The 25,863-nt window shown below is 32.0% G+C and overlaps 2 protein-coding genes across 2 annotated transcripts; both read left to right on the top strand.

Moving 5' to 3' along the window:
• The first annotated feature begins 3,052 nt into the window (after positions 1-3,052).
• Positions 3,053-21,046, top strand: wuho (tRNA (guanine-N(7)-)-methyltransferase non-catalytic subunit wuho). The gene is made up of 14 exons (XM_080164068.1): positions 3,053-3,234; positions 3,623-3,754; positions 4,393-4,582; positions 4,993-5,028; positions 5,161-5,235; positions 5,587-5,637; positions 5,896-5,947; positions 6,180-6,243; positions 6,994-7,073; positions 7,429-7,572; positions 9,048-9,122; positions 9,896-9,982; positions 19,864-19,926; positions 20,484-21,046. Exons 1-14 carry the CDS (start codon positions 3,099-3,101, stop codon positions 20,529-20,531), a joined length of 1,233 nt encoding a protein of 410 aa, XP_080020194.1. The 5' UTR covers positions 3,053-3,098; the 3' UTR covers positions 20,532-21,046.
• On the top strand, positions 21,023-24,341 carry ND-ASHI (NADH:ubiquinone oxidoreductase subunit ASHI). Its single transcript, XM_080164069.1, has 5 exons — positions 21,023-21,212; positions 21,458-21,611; positions 22,014-22,081; positions 22,531-22,633; positions 24,174-24,341. Exons 1-5 carry the CDS (start codon positions 21,056-21,058, stop codon positions 24,244-24,246), a joined length of 555 nt encoding a protein of 184 aa, XP_080020195.1. The 5' UTR covers positions 21,023-21,055; the 3' UTR covers positions 24,247-24,341.
• Positions 24,342-25,863: the final 1,522 nt, after the last annotated feature.

Below are 25,863 nucleotides of genomic sequence, written 5' to 3'. Positions count from 1 at the left end.
ATTTTTAAACCCATCAAGTAAAAGTAACCCCACAAATTTTTCAAATTTTTTTTTTGAAAACTTTAAAGAAGAGGCAAATTATGATGAGGTGCTCATTCTCAAAAGAAGAGAAATGGGACCTAAAAATGAGAAAGGAGACTAAGGTTACTTAAAATCTAGAGTAGTCCATATAAGTCCATACAAAAACAATAAAAAAGCCTTAATAGATCCCCTGCCTTATTTCAAATGATATCTTTTTTCGAGATTGAGTGCTCTTTTCATGGTACATTGGTTTCCAAGAGGAGATCGCCATAGTTTTAGGGAATTTTTTGAAGCAGATATTGAAATTATATCGAAGCTTTGAAATTTTCAATCATGCTTATTTTTTTTTTAATTCTACCATTATATTCAGTAGTGCATGTACAAATTCTAAATTATGATGTTTATGATACAAAATATTAGCAATAACTAAAATTAGTTTACTTAAAGAATAAAAAATGAGCTGTTTGCCCACACGTCATGCACCAAAACAAGGATAATAACATCAATGAAGACTAAGCATAGAAAATCATAAAAACGAAAATGGACAAATATGGCGCAGATTATAATTTTAAAATCTGCCTCTAATACATGGGATAAGATTACGGTCATACTTACACTTCAAGACTCGATTATAGAGGTCCTTCGTTTAGATTATTGTTACTAAACTATCCTAGTAATCGAAGTTTAAACAAGGATGACAACATCCATAAAAGCGAAGCACTGAAACTGTAGGACAAACGGACATTAACACTTGTATAGTGTCTGAACTGAATAATCAGAATATAAAAGTATAAGATTCGAAGCAAAATTGTAAGTAAATTTGTTGAAAAACTGCTTGATACAGGATGATGTTTATGGACATACTTACATCTTTAGGACTTGATTATAGAGTTGCTTCGCTTAAAATATTGTTCTTTGTTGTCCCAGGACTCAACATACCAAAAATCAGATAAAACGGATAATTAGATCACATAAAAATTTGTTGTTAAAAAAGTAGAAAAATCAACATGTTTAAAATGGACGTACGGACATTCTGGTAATGATTATAGAGTTGCTACGCTTTCTAAATCGTACCTAACTACTACAGTAATCACCATGCAAAGTTTGAAATCGATAGGACAATTCCAACATGCCTAAATTAACGAATAAAAGCTAACTATCTCGGACGGACGTACGGACGGACGGACGTACGGACGGACCGACCCTAATTATAGAAAAGCTTCGCTTTTAAAAAACCCTGCAAATTAATAGGTTGCATCTATCAAGTACAAATTTGGATTTTTATTTGTCATAGAGAAGTTGCGCTTATAAATTGTACCCTAATGTTAAAGGAATCTTTATTTGAGTAATAGATTCTAACGAAAATCAGCTATTAGAGCTATCCGTTATGAATATCGAATATACCTTAAATTTAGAAAGGCCTCACAGTTTAATAGAATATCTGATTAAATATTAATATAAATTGTATAAATGTGGACATAAATGATATTAATTTCTTTACTTTCAATAACAATTCTGAATTGAAATTGGATTTCAGTTCCATAGACGTGCATATTATGGGGTTGGCCTCACCCTCAGAATATGTTAAGGTGTAAATGATGTATTAAAACCACCCCCCCCCCCACTCTTAAAATTCCACAAGTGTTAGGTTGAAATTCAAGATGAGGGATAGCATATGTTTGACACTTTAATCAGTCAACAATCCCCGGTCCGCATATTCCCAAAAATAAAATATAAAAAATCTTCCAAATATATGAGCTCACCTTCCCCCCCCCCCCCCCTAACACCCACCTCCAGCCATAATCATTTACACGCCATTCCTTGAAGACATATTATTTTGATAAAAATATGATTGAAAGGCCCATATATATTAATTCAAATCATAATTACTTTTGGAAATGAAGGTTATTAACATATATCTGGAAAGATGTACCTAACAGGAAGATATGTTTACCTATATGCTAAAGTGTGATTTCAGCTATTCCTCTTTTTTTTAATACCAGCTGTAAAAGAAAAATTTCTTTTAATTTGTCTGACTTACTGAACCTGAAATTTTTTTCTCTAAATTCTATGTAGACGTAGTTCTTTTTGATTAGCCTGCAAGGATGATGACATAAAAATCCTAGGATAGCCAGCCATTTAGGTTCACCTCTGAAAATTTTAACCAAATATGTTATCAATTGATTCTTATCCAGATGGACAGTAAAAATACTAGATACTCTGTCCCTTGCTTAAAGGGGATGCAATGAAAGCACTAAGAATTGTTAAAATAGCCCGAAACTACCAAAAACAGATACAACACTTCACGGAAAGGGAAATTAATGAAATTATAATTGTCCTTTCATTCTTATTAAAATCCTTATGAGATACGACGACATTTTACTCAGAAATGCGCAAATGCCGCGGTTAGAATATTCTATTATACCATAAAAATATGTCTGCCATCATTTATTTTTATTGTTTCCATCTTAAATTTAATTTTTCATATAATTACAATGTTTTTAAACATTTAATGTCTTTTTTTAGGCGATAAACACTATTTTAAGAAGATAATTTACTTTTTTGAATAATGTTTTACTGTACTTAAGTGTTAATAGTCAAAAGATACGTAAAGGGCCGGATTGATTGTTATACTCGATACCTATTATATTTTAAAATTGAACTGTAATGTTTTGGTTTATAGCATAGCTAACTTTTAGCTATATTCTGTCCATCTGTTTGTACGTCTGTACACATGCGTTTTAGCTTATTCAAACACAAATACATTGTATTGTACACGGCGCTATTAGACAAGATGTCTAATAAGTATTCCTGTTTAACTATTAAGTTATACATTATACTTTATATACAAGATGATTAAGTAAAATGATTTGTTTTAATTAAAATCTTTTCTAGTAGGTATTATATAATGACTTTTTGCCATATACGCGTTTACATTCCCAACATTTTAATCTATTTTTTGCTGAAAATTTTTTTTAGATCACAGATCCTAACCTTTAATTGTGGCTTTAAAAATATGGATATAGTTTTCTCTGAAGCCATAACTAACTTTTTTATTTTAAGTTTTCAGATTAAATATGGCTACAATAATTGCCAACCAGGGAAAAATAACATTATTTGACAAAGATAAGATTGTAACATTGTCAAATTTTAGTCTTGGAAATGTTGAAACTTTCATACCAGACTTAAAACTTGAACAACAAATTGAGCCAGGTAAGTTATCTAAATAACTGTATATCTTTAAGTGAAATTGAATACAATTTTTAAACATCAATTTTTTATACCTATTAATTAAACTTTTATATTATTATATACACGCTCAAGTTAACTCGCAGCGCAATTAGGACTTAGTTTAGGATAGCTTTCTCTGACTTTGCATATATTGTTGATCATGCATAACATGAAGGAATAGCTGTTTAATACTATTGGTGGATTTTCAAAGACCCAATTGAGAGTCAGCACAAGGGATGGGGACATACAGTTATTTAAAATCTTTCCCCTATAGTGTTTTACTCCAATGTATATAAGATTTTTTTGATATTAGCAATATATTTATTTATATATATACCTTGAACTGTACGAGATGCTATGATTATTGCAGGTGATTCCAAAGAGAAAAGTGAAAAAATTGTCGAGGATAGTATTTATTGTATATCAACCTCCAGCTGTGGGAATTTTTTGGCAATTTCTACAGATAAAAAACAGCTGATTGTGTTTCAGAATAATAAACTAGGAAAGTAAATATTAAAGTTTAGTTAAGACATCCAAGACACTTTTTTTATGATAATTAAGCCAAAAATAGATTTTTAGATAATTAAGCCAAAAATAGATTTTCAAAATAAGCCCGCTGGGGTCGGTCCCCGACTTGCTGAATCATCTTAAATAATGTCCATGTGTATAGACACAGTGCAGTGTATTCAAGGGAAAAAAACATAAAAAAAAACAATTAAAGGTAAGTTTCTACATCAAAATAGGCCTAAAAACCCCATTTTCACCCATTTCCGCAGGGTTTTTCTTACCTAACCCAACCTAAAAATTTTTTGAATTTTTTTGCCATTTAGATGTAGTAGGTACCTATAGGACTAGTCTTATGTAGCAAGTTTCAAGTGTCTAGCTCAATATTTAGACCATTTTGCTCACGGTTTAAGTTTAAATGTCATTACGCCCCCCCCCCCCCCTCTTTGCTGTCTGGTAATTTTCAAATATCTCAAACATAAAAAATGACGAAATCTTCCGAACTAAAAAAATACATTGCACGCACCGATGTGATGTAATGTTTTAAGTTTTAGAAATGTGACAGTTTTGTAGGCGCACATCGCATATATATTAACTGACATCTTTCTTTCTATAATATTTACTTGTGTTTATTAGTGTGCAGATCAATGCTGAGTAGAAAAGCCTCAAAAATGGTCTTTACAAACACGGACTCGGGGTATCTTGTTGTCGCTGATAAAAATGGAGACGTATACTCGCTGGACATCAGTCAACACAATTCTAAACCCAAACTTATTCTGGGACATTTGTCTATGCTTCTAGATATCTGTCTAACTGAAGATGATAGGTAGGTAATTTTAATAAAGAACAAATGGTCATAAGCATAGTACATAGTAAGCTAAAGCTACGTATTATAAAGACTATTTACCTAATAAAAAAGTTTTGGCAATATAATCCAAACATTTACCTATTGTTTTATCATCTATTGGTCACGTGATAGCAAAGTGTTTTGAAAAATAAAGCTAACGTATTTTAAAAATCGCTTTTATTGATCTCAGCTGCATCTTTTGCATGAATATACTGTATTCTTATCGATCTTGAAATGATTTTCAATTAAGTATGCACAACATTCATAACCTATTTATCAAAAAGAGAATCTCTGTATATAAAATATAACTCTTTGCTCTTATTTAAAAAAAAAATATCTATTTTTAGACTAAACAAAATGTAATTCTTTGAATTTATGTTTATTTTCAGACATGTATTGACGGCTGATCGGGATGAAAAAATTAGGTTGGTTCTGTATTGTTAAGTATTCTAAATACCAAGTTTTAACAGATATAATATTGTCAATAAATAACATAATGATTAAGTATTTTTTAGCAAACTTTACTAAATAAAAATAAATATTTATTTTATTTTCAGGGTGTCTCATTTTCCAAACAGTTACAACATAGAAACCTTTTGTCTTGGCCACACAGATTTTGTAACTTCAATCAGGTCGTGGATAATCATGTTTATTTGCTTAAGTTGAATTTATTTATATTATATGTTGTTAAAATGGAAGGGAGTAAATTCAAATCTAGGATGTTTGTCTTATTTTAGAACTATAGTATTTTCAACACTAAATAAACCAGCCCAAAAGAAATATAGAGTAGTTGCTTTTAAAGAGAGCGATACTTTGGTTAGTTGTTCAGAATGTATGTCTGTTTCAGAACCATTTCTAAATTCGACATGATAGGTATTCTCTTTAAAAAAAGGTTTATATTAAACCTTTTAGATGTTATATAACTCATTGTGTGTGCGGTTTTTCATATCTACCTATGAAAAAATAACAAAAGAATATTTCAGTTTGATGGAGGATGGACTTCTAGTTTCTGGTTCTGGCGATGGAAGTGTCAGGTTTTAAAACTTTTTTTCAGTTATAATACCTACTTGTTTTTGTGAAATTCTAATTTTTTTTTTTGGTTAAGTTTGTTCTAGATGATTTAAATGTACAATTGAACGAAAAATAAGCCACTAAAAATTTATTTGTACGTACCAGAAAGAAATACTTTTTCTTCATACCTAGAACTTCTCTTTTTCATAATTTAATTAATTTTGTTGTTTTTATTTAAGTATCTAAAATAGCTTAGCTTTGACTTATTTCTTTACTTTTAGGGTTTGGAAGTATTTAGACGGTAAAGAAATAAAAATGCGCTGTGTTTGCAAGGTAAAAATAATTAGGTACTTTTATAGTAGGTAAAAAGAAAAATTACATTTTATTTTTGACAATATGGTAATAAATAGTATAGAGTTTGGATAATTTAGGTTTTTTTTGGGAAATTCATAAAATTGGAATCTGTATTATTGACCGTCGGACGGACTGACGGGCATATTCTGATTACAGAGAAGCTATGTTGGTGTCATAAAATAGCCGTGTTTTAATTTGAATATATATTAAGGATGTGGAGAGACCTGCCAATAAAGAAGAAAATGTTGAAAAGCAGATTGAAAGTATGAACGTTGGTAAGTAATTGTTATGTCTTTAGTTTTTACCTTTTCCAACAATGTAATAAGGGGGGGGGGGGTTTAATGCAACCATCTCGTAATCAATGTATAAATGGCACTTAAAATCGAATTTCGATCTAAAATTCTGCATGAGTAATCCTTAGTAGGTCTATTTTCCCTAAATCGAACAAAAAAGTTGAAAAAGTAACGGCTAACGGCTCAGCCGTTTTTTGGCTATTTTTAGGGCAAATCTGTCATAAATTACGTAGGAATCAACTTTTTGAAACATATCTTTTCTTTAAATCATGTGAAATGATACAAAAACAACATTTTCAGATTTCTAGTACCAGCAACTACCAGCTAGAACCGTTTGAAAACATTTTGGAGCAGAAAATAGTATTATGTGGAGATAGGTTTAGTGAAGATTTGCATTGAAAATAGCCCAAAAAATGGCTAAACTGCTGTGCCGCCAGCTGTTAGCCGTTATTTTTCCAACTTTTTGTTCGATTTGGGAAAATAGACCTACCAAGGATTACTCATGCAAAATTTCAGATCGAAATTCGAACTCTAAGTGCCATTTATAGTTTATACATTGATTACGAGATGGTTGCATTAACCCCCCCCCCCCCCCTTTTCTTTTCTTGTCATTTGTTTGGCTCATTTTCTTTTTAAAAAGTTATAATACAAATATTAGTCTTGATATGGTTGGATGTCATCTCTATAAAGTATAAACACACAATACATAACTTAATATATATTATTTTTAAGATCCTAAAAGATCTGGTCCATCAGACACACCAGCAGTTATCAAAGTCAAATCTTTCAACAAGACTTCCTTCATTGTTCAGGTAGGTCTAAAAAGAAAACAAGAATGACAACATCCACAAATGTGAATCGTATAGGTATTATAACCTTTATGAATTACTAGGTATTTAAATCTCTCTTTCAAAATTACTCCAACTAGTACCTAGAGCTTTCTTTAAGTGGATTTTTTTTCTGTCCGTAAGTTTTATGAAAGTGTCAACTCACTTACCTATGTATAGTCCTGAAGAAACTAACTTAATGTAATTTGATAGTATTTGCTTGTTAACTTTTATTTGGCATGGGTATTAAGCTTTAGGTACCTAAATACATTACACACGAATTTAAATACCAATATCTAGGATAAAAATACTTAATATCTAATGATTTGTTTTCTTTTAGATTGAAGGATTAGACGGCTGCGTTGTTTACAATTATGATCCTCTAGATTCAAATATTAATGTTGTACAAATATTAAAATTTGATAACAGATTATTAGATTTTAGTATCGATGGGGATATTGTAATATTTCTAACACACACAAAGGTAATAATGATTTTTAAATTTGAAAGCGTAGCTGTTCTTTGATTAGGTTAAATACCACTGTATAAATCTTGCCTGAAATTACTTTCCTTTTGTATATAAAAAACTAGGGATAGGAATCCGTCGAATTTTTGGGCCGGATTCGGATTCCGGATTCTGAAGGAATCCGTCAAAAAAAGTGACGGATTCTTGCGGATTCCGGATTCTTATTTTTGGCGGATTCCGGATTCCGGATTTTAGCAGTATTTTAAAAGGCCGTCCGTCACAGAGGGATAGCTTTTTTCGTTAATTTATCACTATGTTACTTGGTTGAAGCCTTGATTTGTTTAAAGTGTTGACTTCCAGCATAACTAAAACATTTACATCACATTAGTAAGGGGGGGGGGGGGGTTTTAATGCAACCATCTCGTAATCAGTGAGCAAATGGCACTTAGAATTCAAATTTCCATCTGAAATTTTGCATGAGTAATCCTTGGTAGGTCTATTTTCCCTAAATCGAACAAAAAGTTGGAAAAGTAACGGCTAACGGCTGGCGGCTCAGCTGTTTTGTCATTTTTTTGATATCTATATTGCAAATTAGTCACGAAACCTCTCTCAACATAATACTCTTTTCTACTTCAAAACGCTATCAAACGGTTCTACACGGTAGCTGTTGGTGCTAGAAGTTTTAAAAATGGTAATTGCTAACCTTTAACATGAATTAAACCAAAAATATGTTTTAAAAAGTTGATTCCTACGTAATTGATGATGGATTTACCCCGAAAATAGGCTAAAAACGGCTGAACGGCTGAGCCGCTAGCCGTTACTTTTCCAACTTTTTGTTCGATTTAGGGAAAATAGACCTACCAAGGATTTCTCATGCAAAAGTTCAGATCGAAATTCGAATTCTAAGCGCCATTTGCTCACTGATTACGAGATGGTTGCATTAAAAAACCCCCCCTTATTAAAATTTGTTATGTAGAAAAAAATTTAAGAGGGAGTTGTAAGAAAAAACTCAAGACGGTAATTTTAGCCTACCAATTTAGAATCCGGAATCCGCTATAAAAAACGGATTCCGGATCCGGATTCGGATTCCAAAATTGGCCGAAAATTGGGCGGATTCCGGATCCGGATTCCCATCACTATAAAAAAACATAGAATATTTTGAAAAATGTAATTTATTAGTTACCATCCTACTTCGGTAACAAAATATTATTAATGGAAGTTGTTCAATGTTCAGTCGCTATCAGGGATCTTACGGGATAAGACAATGAAAACTTTGTTTGCATCTCTAATAATGATACCTAAACAAAAAAAAAAGGTTTTAGATTTGAATAATTGGTAAAAAGGTTAAACACCCAAGCTTGAAACCAATTAAGAAAGTACTCAAAATATTAATGTCTAGGTAGAGATAAATAAAGATACCTACCTAAGCTATTTCAAATTTTATCTTTATTAGGTATCCAATTGAAAATGAAAAATATTTTGTAATTTTTTAGGAAACCGAAAGTATTTTAAGCCTGCTACAATATAAAATCCAAGACAACAAGTTAACTGAAACTGGATCATTGCAGGTATAATAATAGTTATTAATCGCCTTGTATTTTAGATAGTTTTCCACGGATAGTGATGTGATCGGTTCCAGTTTTGTTGGCTCCGAGGTTCACAGTCGGTTTTAGGCTAGCAGAAATAATAATTAATATTTCCTTATGTTCTAAATGCAGATTGTTGTAGAAAGGTCATTAATGTTGCAATGCAGCCTTTCCAGATGATACTGATAATCCTTAGAATAACCGTGTTGGACCGAAATGGTTCTCCTTTACAGGGTAGCTTATCATTGGCATTGGAAGGTTTATACTCATTTTGGAGTAGGGTAGGTAATACCACCCTTACAAGAGAAATTGTCCCAAGAAAAAAATTACCCCCCTTAAAAAAAAATTATTTAAAAAAAAATAAAATTAAAGAAAAGGTCTACTCACCCTCCCCCCCCCCCCCCGGTAAAAAAATTACTTTTTCTTGTAAAAGAGAGTTTGTCAACAGTATATCACTAGTTCTATTTACCTATGGATAAACTTGTCCTTGTTAATATTAAGAAGCGAATAATACAAGTTTACTCGGATCAAAATATACACAATATTAAACTAAACTAAAACAACGGACAAAACTCTTTAGTTGTGTTTAAATGTTTTTATTCGATAAACAAAAAGGCTTAGGCACAGTTTTTTTTTACTTAATTCTATCATGATTACCTACCCGATTTTATAAAGAAATTTTTTTTCGTAACTTAATTTGTGAAACAATTCCAATTTCTTTCATAGATTAGTCTCTTTATAAATGTTTAATTCAGATCAGCAAAGAAATTGTGGCCTTCACCTCTGGAAATTCCAATGGAGATCTAGAGTCATTGCACAAAAGATGGTTTGACAATATGAAGGTATGTTCTTTCACTTTACATTGAATTGCATCCATACGCGTGCGGTAGGGGGTGTATGTAGAGGGTTGTCCACTCCCCCACCCTTAATACTGATAAAAAATGTGTTATTCCTCCCTCTTCTTTTCTTCAAACCATCAAAATTTAACACCCCTCTGACAAAACCTTGTGCACGCCAATATAAGTACCAACTGCACCCACTTTAAAAAGAGAGGGGTAGGTTTCTGGTAGAATCCGTAAAGGTGTGTGTTTTAAGGTTTCAAAATAGTAGTAGAACAATAATATTCACTAGATATGTGTATTTCTTATTGAAAATAACTATAGACAAAATTTTTTTTTAAAGTTAACTTAAATTTTTATCGTTCTACTACTGTTTTTTTTAACTTATAACACATACAGGGCGACCACTGCATACTATATATACTATTTATACTATATAGGATGAATGTGGATACTATATCATACTATATGACAAAAATTTACTATATATACTATATAATATTACCTTTTTTTGACCAAAATTTACTATATATACTATATGATATTACATTTATATAACAAAAAACGAATATTGTCAGTTTTGTGACAACGCCTCTTAAGGTGTGTTTTGTCTTATATTTTCACTGTAGGTTTTCTCCTATTTCTAGCCCCTGCGGGGCAATCATTAACCTTTATCTTACCTAACCTAACCTTCAATAACCTATCAAAAGTTAACTGTGATAGGACAAAAATACATAAAGCTCTACAGGTAAAAGATTAAAATTTCTTATTTGAATAGTTAGAGTTCAGAATATGCATCTATTTAGATGATATTAAAATATCTGAAGGACAAATTAAAATCGGCCATCGAGTTTAGGTCCTGTAGGTCTCCAAGTCTTCTCTGGACAGAGTCCACATGGAGGCCTGCAGCACCTGAACCTGGAGAGCAATTGTATTTTTTCTTAAGATATGTAAAATTGTAAATAACATCTAAAAAGATGTTTATAAGAAATTTTGATTTTTACCTTACCAGAGTCCATCTGGAGGCCTGCAGCACCTTAACCTGGAGCTCAATTGTCATTTTTTCTTTAAATACATAAATAACATCTAAAACTAAGCCTATGTTGTTTAATAAACTTACCTTTAACTTCTTAAATAAAAAAATTTTATTTTATTCCTGTCCAGAGTCTACCTGGAGGGCAAGAACGTCCAAGTCAGGGGAATAAAGTAGTGATTACCCCCCCACCCCCAAAACGAATTTGGCGGTGCTGGCACCCCCACATATAAAAATTACCCAGAATGAATAATCCCTAAAAAGTTCTGGCGCGCTTCGCGCGTTTTTTTACTTCCACTTTCAAAATTTTTTACCACTGCCCAAAATCAAAAGACTAAATAGATAAAAACAGTTCCTAATTATGATAAAAACACATGTTATAGTTTGCAATGGCCCTTTAATTAAACAATGCACTGGGTGTGTCCTATCAATGTCTTTTCAAATAAGTAACATTTTCCCAATTATTAAGTAAAAAATGTTTAAATCCAAATTGATTGTCTACCTTCCATAAAATAGATCAATCAAACATTTCAATAATTATCAAAATATCAAATACCCTCTTCAAAACTAGTTAAAAAACCTTACCAGGACATATTTGAAGCTACACTTTAAAGGAGAATCATATTGATTCATCAGTTAGCAACGCTTGTGGGTTGATTATTTTGTTTTCATGTATAGGAATGAAATTGTTTTTTATTATTAGTTAGGTACTTATTTACATTATTAAATTACCCCCCCCCCCCCCAAAAAAAAAAAAAATTAAGCTTAGACGCCTCTGTTGGAGGCCAATTTTTTTCCTTCAAATATATAAATAACATCCAAATATATGCTAATTTTTTAAAAAAAATAAACCATTAACTGCTCAAATAAGAAGTTTGATTTTTACCTGTACAGAGTCCACCTGAGGGTCTGCAGCACATGAACCTGTAGGCTAAATGTCACAGGGATCACAAGGACTCTGGCAGGAAATTGACAACTTATTCATACGTACTGTACTAAATCAATCTTTACGTGGACTAATTTAACCAAATTAGGTTTTTTTTAGGTTTTTTATAATTCATACAATCCCCTTAAGTTATTCATTACAATAGAATACAATTTTAAAATTTATTTACTGTGTAAATATGCATAAATATGACGTTTTTACTGACAATTAGGTTGATTTTTACTCAAAGCATTTTTCTTGTAGACAATAAAATGATTATAACTTTCGTTCTATTTAAGATAAATTGATGAAATAAAAAGTATTTTCAATTTTATTATGCTGAGAAGTCAGTTATTGGTTTTAAGAAATAATAAACCCCTTTGAGTTGGGGAGGGGGGGGGGGGCGTTGAGGATCGAAATAATGAAACTAATGTAAATTTCTTTTTATGGTGGGTTTTAATGATTCATATAGCAGCCAAACTGTTTTTAGGCAATACCCCTTTGTCTGTCTGTCCCTCTGTCTGTCTGTTTTTTTTGTCTGTCTGTCACTCCACTTGTCAGTCTATCTGTCTAACTGCCTCTTTTTCGGATTTCAATGAATCATATAGCATAGCCTAATTCTAATTTGTTAATGCCTCAAAAACTGTCTGTCTGTCCGTCTGTCTGTCTATCCCTCCATCTGTCTGATCATTCACAGGTTCTCTATTGGATTTTATTTAATGAATTGTCTATTATGGTCAAACTGTAATTTGATCATTCTTCTTGACTGTCTGTCTGTCTCGTCTATCTGCTGAGTTTCTACCATCTAACAGACTGATTCACTTAATTAACCCCTTACCGTCGGGCCCCTTACCGCACCTTAATCAGTCGGGGGGGGGGGGGGGGGCGTCCCCCCCCCCCCTATTATCTCAGTTCCTATTAGAGCTAGTAAGCTAAAATTTTTTGTGCAAGTCCCCTTGAGATATTTAAGGTTAAGGATATTTTGCAGTTGTTAGATAAATAGATTTTGTGAAATCCTATTTAGGGCTTCATAAGCATGACATCATTAAAGTTCACCAATAGTTACAATAAAACCCTAAAAATGAACCTACCTTTATTTTTCTCAGAAACCATTTGACCAATAGGGATGATTTCTTAAACTTAAGCTTTTATGGTTATAAACTAACTTTTAGATTTTAAGTCGCCCCCCTGCCGCCAACCCCTAGCCCTCCGGGGCTCCAAAAAATCCTAAAAATGAACCTAACCTTAATTTTCTCAGAAACCATTTGACTAATAGGGATGATTTCTTGAACTTAAGCTTTTATGATTATAAACTAACTCCTAGATTATAAGTCACCCCCTTGAAAATAAAGGTTAGGTTTATTTTTATGTTTTTTTTTGATCCCCGGAGGACTAGGGGTTAGCAGCAGGGGGGTGACTTCTATACCAAAAGCTAGTTTATAACCATAAAGGCTTAAGTTTAAGAATTCATCTCTATTGGTCAAATGGTTTCTGAAAAAATTAAGGTTAGGTTCATTTTTAGGGTTTTTTTGAGCCCCAGAGGGCTAGGAGTAGGCGGCAGGGGGGTGACTTCTAAACTAGAAGTTAGTTTATAACCATAAAAGCTTAAGTTTAAGAAATCATCCCTATTGGTCAAATGTTTTCTTAGAAAATTAAGGTTATGTTCATTTTTAGGGGGGTTTTGAGCCCCAGGGGGCTAGGGTGGTAGTGCGAATGGGGCGCTTGTCCAATGTTATGGTATGGAGATCGCTCTTCTATGAGTACTACTAAAAATCCTACTTTTACTGCAATACACATAGACATTCTCATCGTCGGTTCGTCAATTTAGAATGCTTTTCCCTTTACTCCCACAAGTATAATACGAATTTGGTTGAGCCTGTGGTAGCTCAACAAAGACCCAAGCGAGGTATTATATTGCTTTAAACTAAGAATAAATGGCTGGTTATGGCATTCGATCTATATCATATAAGTATATTAAGCACTTGAGAAGGAAGATGGTTTTATAAAGTGTATTTACATTACAAGTGAATAAGTTAAGTATGAAAGTATTTACAGGATAAGTGATAATAATCATAAGTAGTGTAGGACAGAAAATGCCCTAAGTCCAAAGCATTGAATTGTGCTAAGTGTTGGATCTCTAACATAAGACCCAAGCTCAATTCATGCTAAGTACTGAGGGTCCTAAATTTAAACTACAATGCATGCCAAACAACTAAGTCATTACCTTTAAAGCCAGAAGAACTTGATGGTTTGAGAGTCAATGAATAACTGAGATATTTTAAGAAGTGCAAGTTATAACAACAACTATTAATAAGGATCTAAGCCCTTGTCTGTTTAATGAAGTGTTTGTATGTTAAACTTGTGACGTAAATCAAACTATGGTTGTAGGCATACATACTAGTACAAAATGGTTACATGGTTACTTTAACAATAAACATAATGTTTTAATAAGCATATAACAATATTCAATCACATACAGTTTACCATGATTAGGCTAGCGTTACCCATATAAGGTATTATATTGGTAAGGATAGGCTAATAAATACGTAAAAACATATAAAAAGTGCCTTAGGGTTAGCTAGAGTAATTGTATCTCGTGCCTGAGTTGCGCTCGATAATTACCATGGCATGTCAATCAAATATTCAGATTCAACTTTTATATGGTGTAAAATTTATAGTAAACATAGGTAAGTGGACTAGATGCGAAGCATTTCTGTGAAAGTCTTGTTTGTACGTTCAAAGAGTTTTGAAATTTGGGGATCGCATCTCCAAAGGGATGGGGGTAGGGGGTTGACTTTGAAACCATAAGATGTTCATACCCCTAAAAGCTTAAGTCCAAAAAATTTGCATGGTTCATCAAGTGGTTCCGGAGAACCCCCCCCCCCAGCATCAAAAAAGCTTCAGTTACGTCCCCCTTTTAAACGTAAGCTTTTCTTATATGTCAACATAATATATCTAAATTTCATAGAGATCCGCAGCCGTTTTCCCTGCTGACCGCCTGCTGCAGCCGCTGAAATTTATATTTGATATTTCTAATATAAAATTTACTTAAAGATAAACATTTTCTGTAAAAAAATTGTTCTTCTAGCTTCAAAAATAAGAAAATTACAGCCGTTTAAAATTTTTAAGTAAAAAAGTTTGTTAAATAAAAAGGTGAACTAAGCAAAAATTGACTTTGACTTATAAAAGGTCGGAAATTTATTATCAAACAGGGGACTTGCACAAAAAAGATTTAGCCCTCTAGGTCTAATAGGAACTGAGATAATAGGGGGGAGCTTTATCTTTAGAGATCTTTAGAGGTATTAATTGTGGTTTAATTACATATGTATGAGAGCTCCTTCTTGTGTCAATCACTTTTATTTACTGATTAAAATTTGTACAGTACAGTTGTACAGAATATTGCAAGATTTTTTTTAGTTAAGTCTGGAAATTAATGATTAATTTATCTAAAAATAGATAGCATAGAATTATCTTAATCAGTGGCTTAATTTTATACACCCGCCTTAAACACCTCCCCCCCCACTCTTTATTTTAAGGGGTGTAAATTTATTTCCTTTACACCCCCTTGGAATTTATAGAGGGGTGTATCTGAGGGTGTAGGCTCTTGTCAAGAGGGTGGACATGGGTGGACACCTAGGGAGGTGTATCCATCCCCCTTAATTTTACAAGGGTGGTGTAAACAACCCCTACACCAACCTTTTGCACGCCTTTGATCTTAACTATACTTTTAGTGTACATAAAGTTGTAAAGGGATAGTTCTATGAAGTGTATTTAAAGAGTTGGTACTTAGAGTAGTGAACTTTTATATGTCTTAGTAGAATATATTAGGCATTGGATAGATATGATTATATGTTAAAGAATTTTTAACTTTGACCAGACCAAACTTTTTTTATTTGACAATATCTAAAAAAGTTAAAGTGATTTGCCACATAAATTACATGAGAATGGTCTATTTTTTACCAAATATGTATAGCCAAAACACCAATTTTAGAGAATCTTTTTCCACATATTTCACAAGAGTTAAAAAAAAATTGAACAGGGGTTCCCCTTGAGACAAGTTACTTAAAAAACATAAAAATAACGTCCGGTTCATTATAGTACAGGTTTTCTAATAGATTCTTTTTAAAAAATAAAGAAAACCTTCCGGTTTACTTACAATATACACATTATCTCACGCGGAAATACCAACTAACCATACAACATATATATATACATATAAAAAGACCATTCTCATGTAATTTATGATGCAAATCACAAACTTTTTTAGATATTGTCAAATAAAAAAAATTCGGTCAGGTCAATGTTAAAATTCTTTATTACTATCATATCTATCCAATGCATAATATATTCTACTGAGACATATAAAAAGATCACTACTCTAAGTACTATATTAAATATTTTATTGGTCATTCTTTGTTGTTATGTGTATTTTGTTTTATGAAAAGTTTGAAGTTCTTTTAACTAGTAAATGCTTTCTAAAGTTGTATTTATAACAAAAAAGTTTTGGCCATGCAACGAAGTTGAAAATAAAAATGAAAAACTCATTTTTTAAGGAAAATCCCTGGTCAAATCTTTTAATTTTAATCAATAACTTTATATTATGCACTACTACGTTATTTAAAATAGAAAAAACTTACAGTTCACTATTTTTTTTTTAAATGCACTTCGTGAAACTATCCCTTTAGTAACTATTCTACAAAAATTACCTTCCTAAATTGATATATGATTTTCAGGGTAATCTCCGGTGGACTAAACATTAAAATTTTATGGAAAAAAAGATATCTTTGGAACATGCATGACTTGAAATTATCCCCCCTTTGTACTCAATACGCATTTTTTATTCTAAGTGCGTCAATTTTGCGTTTAAAGATACCCTTAGTTTAAGCATTAATTTCTCCAAAAAATGATGAAAAAAGATAAATTTTTTTTTGATAAAATGATAAAAGTATATGTAAAATGAAATAACCAGCAAAAAAAATTACAAAATTACGTTAAATAGAACGAAAATTAGAGCGTTTTGTATGCCTTATAAAATGCGTATTTCTCATGAAAATTGTAAAGATTTAGTGTGTTGAGTAAAATATTTACAAACTTCCCGCTTTTATAAGAAGCTAGAGCCTTTGTGGGATAAGGGATAGGAAACCTGGCCATTAATTAGGTCCCGGCCTAGATTCTAAAGGGATATTGCAACTATTACAAATTACTATCAAACTGGCGGACGCTCCCAAGTAGCTATAGCTCTAAACCAATAAGAATCGGCCTGTTTTTAACAACCAATCACCAATTGGCGAAAATTTTAGAAGCAGACAATTATAGAAAAAATAATGATTTTGTCTGCTACTAAAAAATAAATATAAATGGTGTTAGATCACATTAGCTTAATTATTAAATCTGCTTAGAGTTAAACATTAAAAAAGGGCCATATAGAAAAAACAAAAATAACGGGATTATTTTTTGGAAAGGAGGTAGCTACGAATTTTCATTTGGTAGTTTATAAATTAGATGTTGTATTTTGAATTTTAAAAATTTAATACGGAATTGATACAACACTTTAACCCTAATATATGTACAATACACAATACAACACAGTACAAATATATCACTACATAATAGAATCCAAAGAATACTTGAGAGAATGTTACCCAAGTGCATATTAATTTATTTATTTTGAATTTTAATTAGCAATGAAATTTTCAAATAAAATTTTTACTCATTAATAAAAATGCAAATAATACAAACTAAAATCTGTCTGAGGGAAATCCAACGATAGCTTTCTGACAGTTCAAATTACCAAAGTAAAAGATAAAAAAATTTTGGGAGAGAAAAAACTTCATTTTAACAAAAGCCATTAATATATAGGTTTATAAAAAGTTATGTTTTTGACTTTAAACTAGCTACCTGAATTTGATTCTATACTTTATCTACACACACACACACAGCTTTTTTATTAGCGTTTTATACGAAGCACTGCGCCATCCCAAAACTGGTTTATTAGGCTAGAAATAGGCCTAGGCTTGAAATAGGCCTGAAATAATATTTTCCTACATTTCCCATCCCTTATCCCTGAAATGTCATTTTTTCTTCAAATATGTAAAAAAAAATACCCAAAAAGATGCATAATTTGTTTAAAAAGTTGACCTCTAACTCTTGAAACAAGAAATTTGAATTTTACCTGTCCAGAGTGGACCTGGAGGCCTGCAGGACCAGAACTTGAATGTCGATTTTAATTTTTCTTCATTAATGTTAATAACATCCAAAAAGATGCATATTCTGCTTTATAAGTTGACCTCTTACTCTTCAAATAAAAAAAATATTTAAAACCTGTCCAGAGTGGACCTGGAGGCCTTCAAGACCAGAACTTGGAGGCCTATTTAAATTTTTTCTTCAGATATGTTAATAACATCCAAAAAGATGCATATTCTGTTTAATAGGTTGATCTCTAACTCTTGAAACAGAAATTTGAATTTTTTTTACTTGTCTAGAAACCACCTTCCAGCTAGCCTGCAGCACCTGAACCTGGAGAGTCGAGACCTATCCAAAAATGATTAAATATACGTGAAATACTACCCAAAAGTAAACTTTTATCCCATATAACCTATAGTCTCACATTAATACCTAGCCTAATAATCACAGAGTAAGCGAAAGTGGCAAAACTCTTCTCCCCCCCCCCTTATATGTTAAATTGCTTTGATAACAACTTTGCTTTGAGTTATTATTGATGATGTATATACTATGTATTACTAAATAATTCAAAGTACGATACTATATCATACTATATGAGTAAAAAAAAATATACTATATATACTATATGAATAAAAAAAATATACTATAAAAATACTATATTTTTTTGGTTTTGGAGTGGTCGCCCTGCACATAACCTTTACGGATTTTACTAGAAACCTACCCCTCTCTTTATCAACTTAGTTAGGCTAGTTTAAGTTATATTTTACATCCCTTGCGGCCGATCAATACCTCGAAAAAGGGCTAGGACCCCTCCCCCCCCCCCCCCCACCCACTCATTAAAATACAGAGATGGGATTCATTGTTGGTGGAATTCCAATGGAACCGATTATTAATGTCAAAGGGAGATGTGATCGTGAGTATTAAAGATATCTCGTAATCAAGGTATTCAGAACACCAATGATCAAGAAAAAGGTTTTACTTTACCTAAATGAAATAAATGACTTTATACCTATTGACCCTAGAAAAACCATCATTACCTTCCCGGTTCTTGTAAAAAAAAATTTGTTATTAAATGGGGTATTCCTATCCAGTTTTTTGTTTAGGAATAAATATTTTTTCCCCGAGGGAATAAATGAAGGAGTGATATTTTTTCTCGCGTTTTTTCCCATGCTCAGGATAAAAATGATACCGGGGAAAAAAAGACTAACTCGGGGAGTAAAATAGAATGTTTAAATCCACTATTTAAGGGGTCGTTTATGTGAGAATGCTCTTTGCTTATAAACTATATTCTATAATACATATATGAAGTTTTAGCACATAGTTTGAATTACGAGAAATCTTTATTATTGCCCCCACCTTTTTTACAGAGAAGTTTTTTGCACATTATTGAATTCATTTCAGCTTTTTCACCTCTCTGAGTTTTAATAGTAAATCTTGGAATCCTTTTTTGAGTGCAATCAATTTATAAACAAAGGAGGATATTTCATCTAAAGAATAATTCTTGTATTCAACTTTTCTGCAGGCATAAGATAATTTTTCCTTGAATATTTTAGTAACATTCATTAAAACAAAACATTTAACAAAATAGTATTTGAATTCTGATTAGGATTTTCTAGAACTGACGAATTCAATTGTACTGGATTTCGGATTGTAATATTTTACGAAAAAACGGAATTTAGGTATATGTTATGGTACAGATTATTATTTCTAAATATACCTAATTCCCATATTTTAATATTTTAGGATTATTTGGAACGTAAACAAATAAGGTTGGAACAAAGCAAAACTAAAGCCCTGGCTTTGAAGGTAAATCTTTTTTCAATTAGGAAAATGACGTATATCATTATAACCTACCTAGGTATTTTATCATTTAAACTTTAATTTTAACAATTTCTAGGTTATTAAGTACCTACCATAATGCAAGTGAAATGATTTAGATATTAGGTTTTTAATCTAAAAGTAATTTACCGCTTATAAGAAATAAACCTAGAAATTTAATTTAAGTTTTATGGGGTAATTTGATTTATATTAAATCAATATTAAAATTTTTTCTCGTATTCATTCGAAACCGATTAATTGGATAAGAACCGGTTCTCAGCCATACGAAAAAATATTTCTAGCATCGTATTATATCCAGTTTTCTACGAATATAAAAATGTACAATCATAAGATTAAAACCAGTTTTTTAGCCCCGAGATGTCGAAGGGTCGGGCTTATAATTGTACTTTTTTTTATCCGCGTTTAGCTGTTTATGATACGTGCGATTAATAACTATTATTGTATTTTGAGCCGCGATAAACAAAATTAAATCCCATCTTTGAAAAATTAATGTAAATTTTTCATTAAAATTCTTTTTTGTTTAGGAGAGCTCTGAAACACCTGCCAAAAAGTTGAAAACTGTGGCTAGTTGATATATGTGACAGATGACGATACCTATGATATTTCAAAATTATTGCAATCAACATTTTAGCTGATAAGAAAAGATTTAACTTTTGAGATAAATGATATCATTCAGAATTATGACAATAATAAAATTAATGCCTCCTATCTATATTCTATAAGGTATTCAAATATACCTATTTGGTTTTAAGTGCAAAAGGTGGAACTTTTTATAACTGGGTTAGTATTTAACTTTGTTGTTTTCTCATTTCATTTTGTATTTTTTTTTCAAGTTTTATTTATTTTGTCACATCTCTGAATTACCTTAGGTTTAAGTTTTTGTTTCCAAAATTCTGTGATATTTGTTTATGTGATGCTTTTATAAGTGTTAAAGAAGATTTAGAACTCATCAAAATTCTTGCAAGCACTTAGTATTTATTTTTTAGAACAAGCAAGATGAAAAACTTCCAGGTATCAAATTTCCATCAATTGTAAGCATCCTTAAAATGCATTTTTTCCTGTTAATATTTTGATATTTTTTTTCAGAGACTTTAAAATGTCCGCTTTTGTAGTACGCAGTGGCCGTACTACTGCACTGGCGACCAGACACTTTCACACTGGACTTGCACGTGCTGGCGGAGCACTCAACCAACCTGTACCTTGGAACTACCTGTGGAAGCCAGGACCATACCCAGAGACCGAGTCTGCCAGGAATCGATATATTCTTATTTGGATGTTGCACCAGATTTTCATGTACTCTGATAAAAGTAATACTTGCAGCTGACTTTAAAAAAACGATATCCCTAATTCACAATCTTTATCCCATTCCCTCCCATTCTATTGGATGAACGTACTGACAATGAAATATATAAGGTCCATATAAGCATGCTAATTTGACGACAATTTTTCCGCTGTCAATATATCCACGTATATCATTGATATATCCATTCTGTCAGGATTGCGGCTGCCAAGAAGTATGGTCTCATTGTTGAGGACTACAAACCCTATCCCAAGGGCAGTGATGTAATGGCTGGTGATTATCCTGACCTTCCCCTCGTCCCAGAGTTTAATAGATCACGCTTGTACGAGTGGGATTATCCAGAGTTCAGAAGGTAAATTTCCTTACAAATCTTTCAAACATTTTGCTCCTACAACATGTGATTGAATTACATGAATTGTGATTCGTGCTTAGTCCCCTTATACTAGGAGTTTTAAGAGAAAAGACAAAGGACGATAAATTAATACATTCCAAATGATGATAAACAAAATAACTCCTTCCATAGATTAAAATTATAGGTTAAAACGTTTTGATATTACCTACTAATTAAAGAACCAACCAATCAATATTTAACGAAAGTACCTAATTTTTGTTAAGCCAACCAATCTGAAAACGTGATTATAAATCTTTGTTCTAGTTGTGTAATTACCAGTCCAATGCCCTTACCCCCCCCCCCCCCTCCCCGACTTTCATATCATTATTTTTGCTTAGTGATGAAATATTAATGTTTATTTAGGGACTATGGTGAGCCCCTCCATGAGGATTGGGACATGTACAGAGAAACAAGATTTACTCCCCATACCGGTAATAATATTTACAGTATAGCTTTGAAACCGATTAATATCCGCTGGAATAGAACTAAATAATAAGATCAATGCAAGTTTTATTATTTTATACCTTTCCGTTTTACTATCCGCGGAAAGCTGTTTTTAAAACGATAATTATAACTATTGTCAGTCATTGTATAGTGTATACCTAATAAAAAATAAGGATATCTTAGTCTGTCTGTCTGGATTAAGCCTTAGATCTTTGTAAGTACTGGACCGATTAATTCAGCTTATGATGATGCACCTTGGGAAAAATTCAAGTAATTTCTAGGTAAATTCCTACTTACCTACCCTTGATGGATAAACAGTATATTTTGTACTATTAGAACGGATGCTGTTAAATACTTTATAAGTATGCTTTGCTTATCAACAAGAAAACTTCAACAACTTAATGACAATTAAAAAATAAATTATATGTTTGTTTAGGTCAACGTTACTCCCTGAGACAACAGCAAGGATTTGTGCTCTGCGTTATAATTTTCTTTGGCACCGCAGCCTACATTTCTGAGTGCACAGAGTATATTCCTAAGTAAGTATAACAACAAATAGTGAGGGGGGTGGGAGGCGGGGGCTTGTCGTAGCTATCATAGTCAAGATGCATGCAGAATCATAGAAATGCACCCATTTTACGTAAGGTTATGTTTTTGTTTTAAGATATTGATGATAAGGATAACCTAGAATCATAAATGTTAGTATAAAGGGGGGGGGGGGGGGTAATCAAGGGGGGGGGGGAAGTTTTGACACATTTGCGTAAACAGTGAGTATAGGCTTTATCTTTGGACTGAGAGGATAGGTTATTAGGGATAAAATCATTCTTATATGATGAATTTCCCCCAGATTTAAGATTTTTTGGATAGGCCTCCAGGTTCCGGAGCTCCAGACCTCCAGGTCCTCTCTGTACAGGTAAAAATTAAAAAAATAATTTTTTTTTCAAGAGTTAGAAGTCAACTTATGAAACAAAATATGCATTTTTTTCTTCAAATATGTGAATAACATTAAAAAATATGCATATTTTGATTCATAGGTTGACTTCTAACTCTTCAAAAAAAAAATTATTTTTTTAATTTTTACCTGTACAGAGAGGACCTGGAGGCCTGGAGCTCCGGAACCTGAAGGCCTATCCAAAAAATCTTAAATCTGGGGGAAATTCATCATATAAGAATAATTTTATCCCTAATAACCTATCCTCTCAGTCCAAAGATAAAGCCTATACTCACTGTTTACGCAAAAGTGTCAAAACTTCCCCCCCCCCCCCCCCTTATTAAATCAAAATGGCACTTATAATTCGAATTTCAATCTGAAATTTTGCATGAATAATCCTTGGTAGGTCTATTTTCCCTAAATCGAACAAAAAGTTGGAAAAGTAACGGCTGGCGGCTCAGCCGTTTTGCCATTTGTCGGCTATCTTAAGAGCAAATTAGTCACGAAACTTATCTCCACATAATACTTTAGGTCTAGCCAGTAGCTGTTGGTACTAGAAATTAAAAAATGGTTATTGCTATCATTTAACATGAATTAAGCCAAAAATATGTTATAAAAAGTTGATTCCTATGTAATTAATGATGAGTTTGCCCTGAAAATAGGCAAAAAAAATGGCTGAACGGCTGAGCCGTCAGCCGTTACTTTTCCAACTTTTTGTTCGATTTAGGGAAAATAGACCTACCAAGGATTACTCATGAAAAATTTCAGATCGAAATTCGAATTCTAAGTGCCATTTAATCATTGATTACGAGATGGTTGCAATAACCCCCTCCCCCCTTTAAATACCAATGGGGTTAACAGTTTAGTAAAATTCATTACTAACTGACCAAAGAATTCAATAACTTACTCAAAATGGCAGGTTTTTAACTATTTTTCCAACAATAATATTTCTAGCTCATGTATTTTTATGCCTCTTCGAAAAAGGCATCTAGTGTTCACTTCTTTTTCCAATTCAAAAAATTCAATGCTTTCTTGTTATTTCTATGGCTTTGGAGACTTATTTTATGATGGTACCTAAAATGTGTGTGTCTTTTTTTATTTCAAAAAGTCCTCAGTTTTCATAAACACTAATCTTGTTTATATTACAGGTATTTTAGACCTCACATGGAGCTGCAGACCATCAAGGATGGACCCCACTACACTTTCGAGCCTCTAGAATAAATTTAAACTAAACGATCTTTTCAGTTTTAATGTTAAAATGTTAACAATATATACCCATGGTAATTTAAGATAAATATAGATAAAATTATAATAAACTTGTTTGGTGTAGTAAATATGCTCTATAATTTTAAGGTTCCGTATGTCCATTTGCCTAAATGTTTGTGGGGGTAAAACCGTAGTGGCGAAAATGGTAGTGATAGCCATGATTTTTAAAACAAGGTTGTATCTAACCTAGTTGAAATACTTTCCTCCTAGTCCTACCCATTTCTGTTTTCTTTTACCGATTTATATAGTAACACTAACAAGGATGACAGCATCCATAAGTAGTAAAGCACTAAAAAAATCATGAAAGGAAAAACAGACAAAATAAATTGTAGAGAAGATGTTCAATTGATAAATATGCAATAATTCATAGAAATCACGAAACTTTTATTGAATAATAATACAAAATATTTTTGATATCTTTTTATGCAATACCGACAGACTGAGGAACAAAGTAAATCATACACTTGATTTCATTGATACGATAAATCTTCATCAAAAATGTAAGCCATCTATCTTAAAAAGCATTCGAGAAAATTGCATTTCCCCCATAGCGTTACTGAATGACATAGTAAATTATAGAGCAGCTTCGCTACTAAAAAGCGGAATATTGTCATATTTTGAATTTCGTACCTATCCATTTTTGTATTTTGCAACCAATTACTTAAAAAAAAAATTTTGATCTATAAATTTATATTTGGTCCTGACACTACAAGTGTTAATATTCGTTTGTCCTAACATTTTAGAGATTTACTTTTATGGATGTTGTCATCCTTGTTTATATGAAATCTGATTGAGCGTCCTTACAACAATTGTTGAAGTAAAAAATGAATTTTAATGTCCAAGATGTTTCTAAATGTACTGAACACTTGTTTGCAGGGATTAACGGGGCAAGACAAAAGCCGAAAAATTAATGTTAATCTCCAATGATGATACTCAATATTACCCCTTCTGTAGATTACAAATAATGGTCGAAACATTTGGACACTTAAAATGAAAGAACAAATCAAAATTCAATAAAATCCGTAAGTTGGTAAGACAACGAGTAAGAAAACGTTATTATAAAACTTTGGAAACTATTTATACAGCCCAATGTCCCCTCCATCTCTGACTTGGTTGTATGGAATCTCAATAGAAATAGAAGAATAGAAGCATATTCTGAACCCTTTTTTCGTCAAATCTAAGAAGGAACATTTCTAGCAGACAAAAGTATTGTTTACTTTCGACTCAAGTTGATGTTGATTCTTAAGAAATTATAGACTCGCTACTCGATAGTGAGGCAAAATTATTTTTGTGAAAAATCATCCAAAAGCACATTAAAAATTTACAAAAATTAAACACAATCATATGTTAATAACCCTTTTAAGATTTTATTTAATTTTTGTAAATTTTTTTCTCGTATTCATTCGAATCCGGTGGATAGGAACCGGTTCTCATCCATACGAAAAAACTATGTCTAGCATCGTATTATATCCAGTTTTCTACGAATATAGAAATGTACAATCATAAGATTAAAACCAGTTTTTTTAGCCCATTGCTTCGGCATCTCGGGGCTAAAAAAACTAGTTTTAATCT

This window comes from Acartia tonsa, chromosome 6 (assembly GCF_053477335.1).
Source record: "Acartia tonsa isolate MP-2025a chromosome 6, ASM5347733v1, whole genome shotgun sequence".
NCBI lineage: Eukaryota > Metazoa > Arthropoda > Copepoda > Calanoida > Acartiidae > Acartia > Acartia tonsa.
The sequence above is the reverse complement of the archived record's forward strand: the minus strand, read 5'-3'. Positions and strand labels throughout refer to the sequence as shown.

Coding starts and splice junctions, on each gene's coding strand:
- wuho (XM_080164068.1), top strand. CDS start 3,099: ATGGCTACAATAATTGCCAACCAGGGAAAAATAACATTATTTGACAAA. Junction 7,573..9,047: donor TATTTCTAACACACACAAAG/GTAATAATGATT, acceptor GTAATTTTTTAG/GAAACCGAAAGTATTTTAAG. Junction 9,123..9,895: donor CTGAAACTGGATCATTGCAG/GTATAATAATAG, acceptor TGTTTAATTCAG/ATCAGCAAAGAAATTGTGGC.
- ND-ASHI (XM_080164069.1), top strand. CDS start 21,056: ATGTCCGCTTTTGTAGTACGCAGTGGCCGTACTACTGCACTGGCGACC. Junction 22,082..22,530: donor AAGATTTACTCCCCATACCG/GTAATAATATTT, acceptor ATGTTTGTTTAG/GTCAACGTTACTCCCTGAGA. Junction 22,634..24,173: donor TGCACAGAGTATATTCCTAA/GTAAGTATAACA, acceptor TTTATATTACAG/GTATTTTAGACCTCACATGG.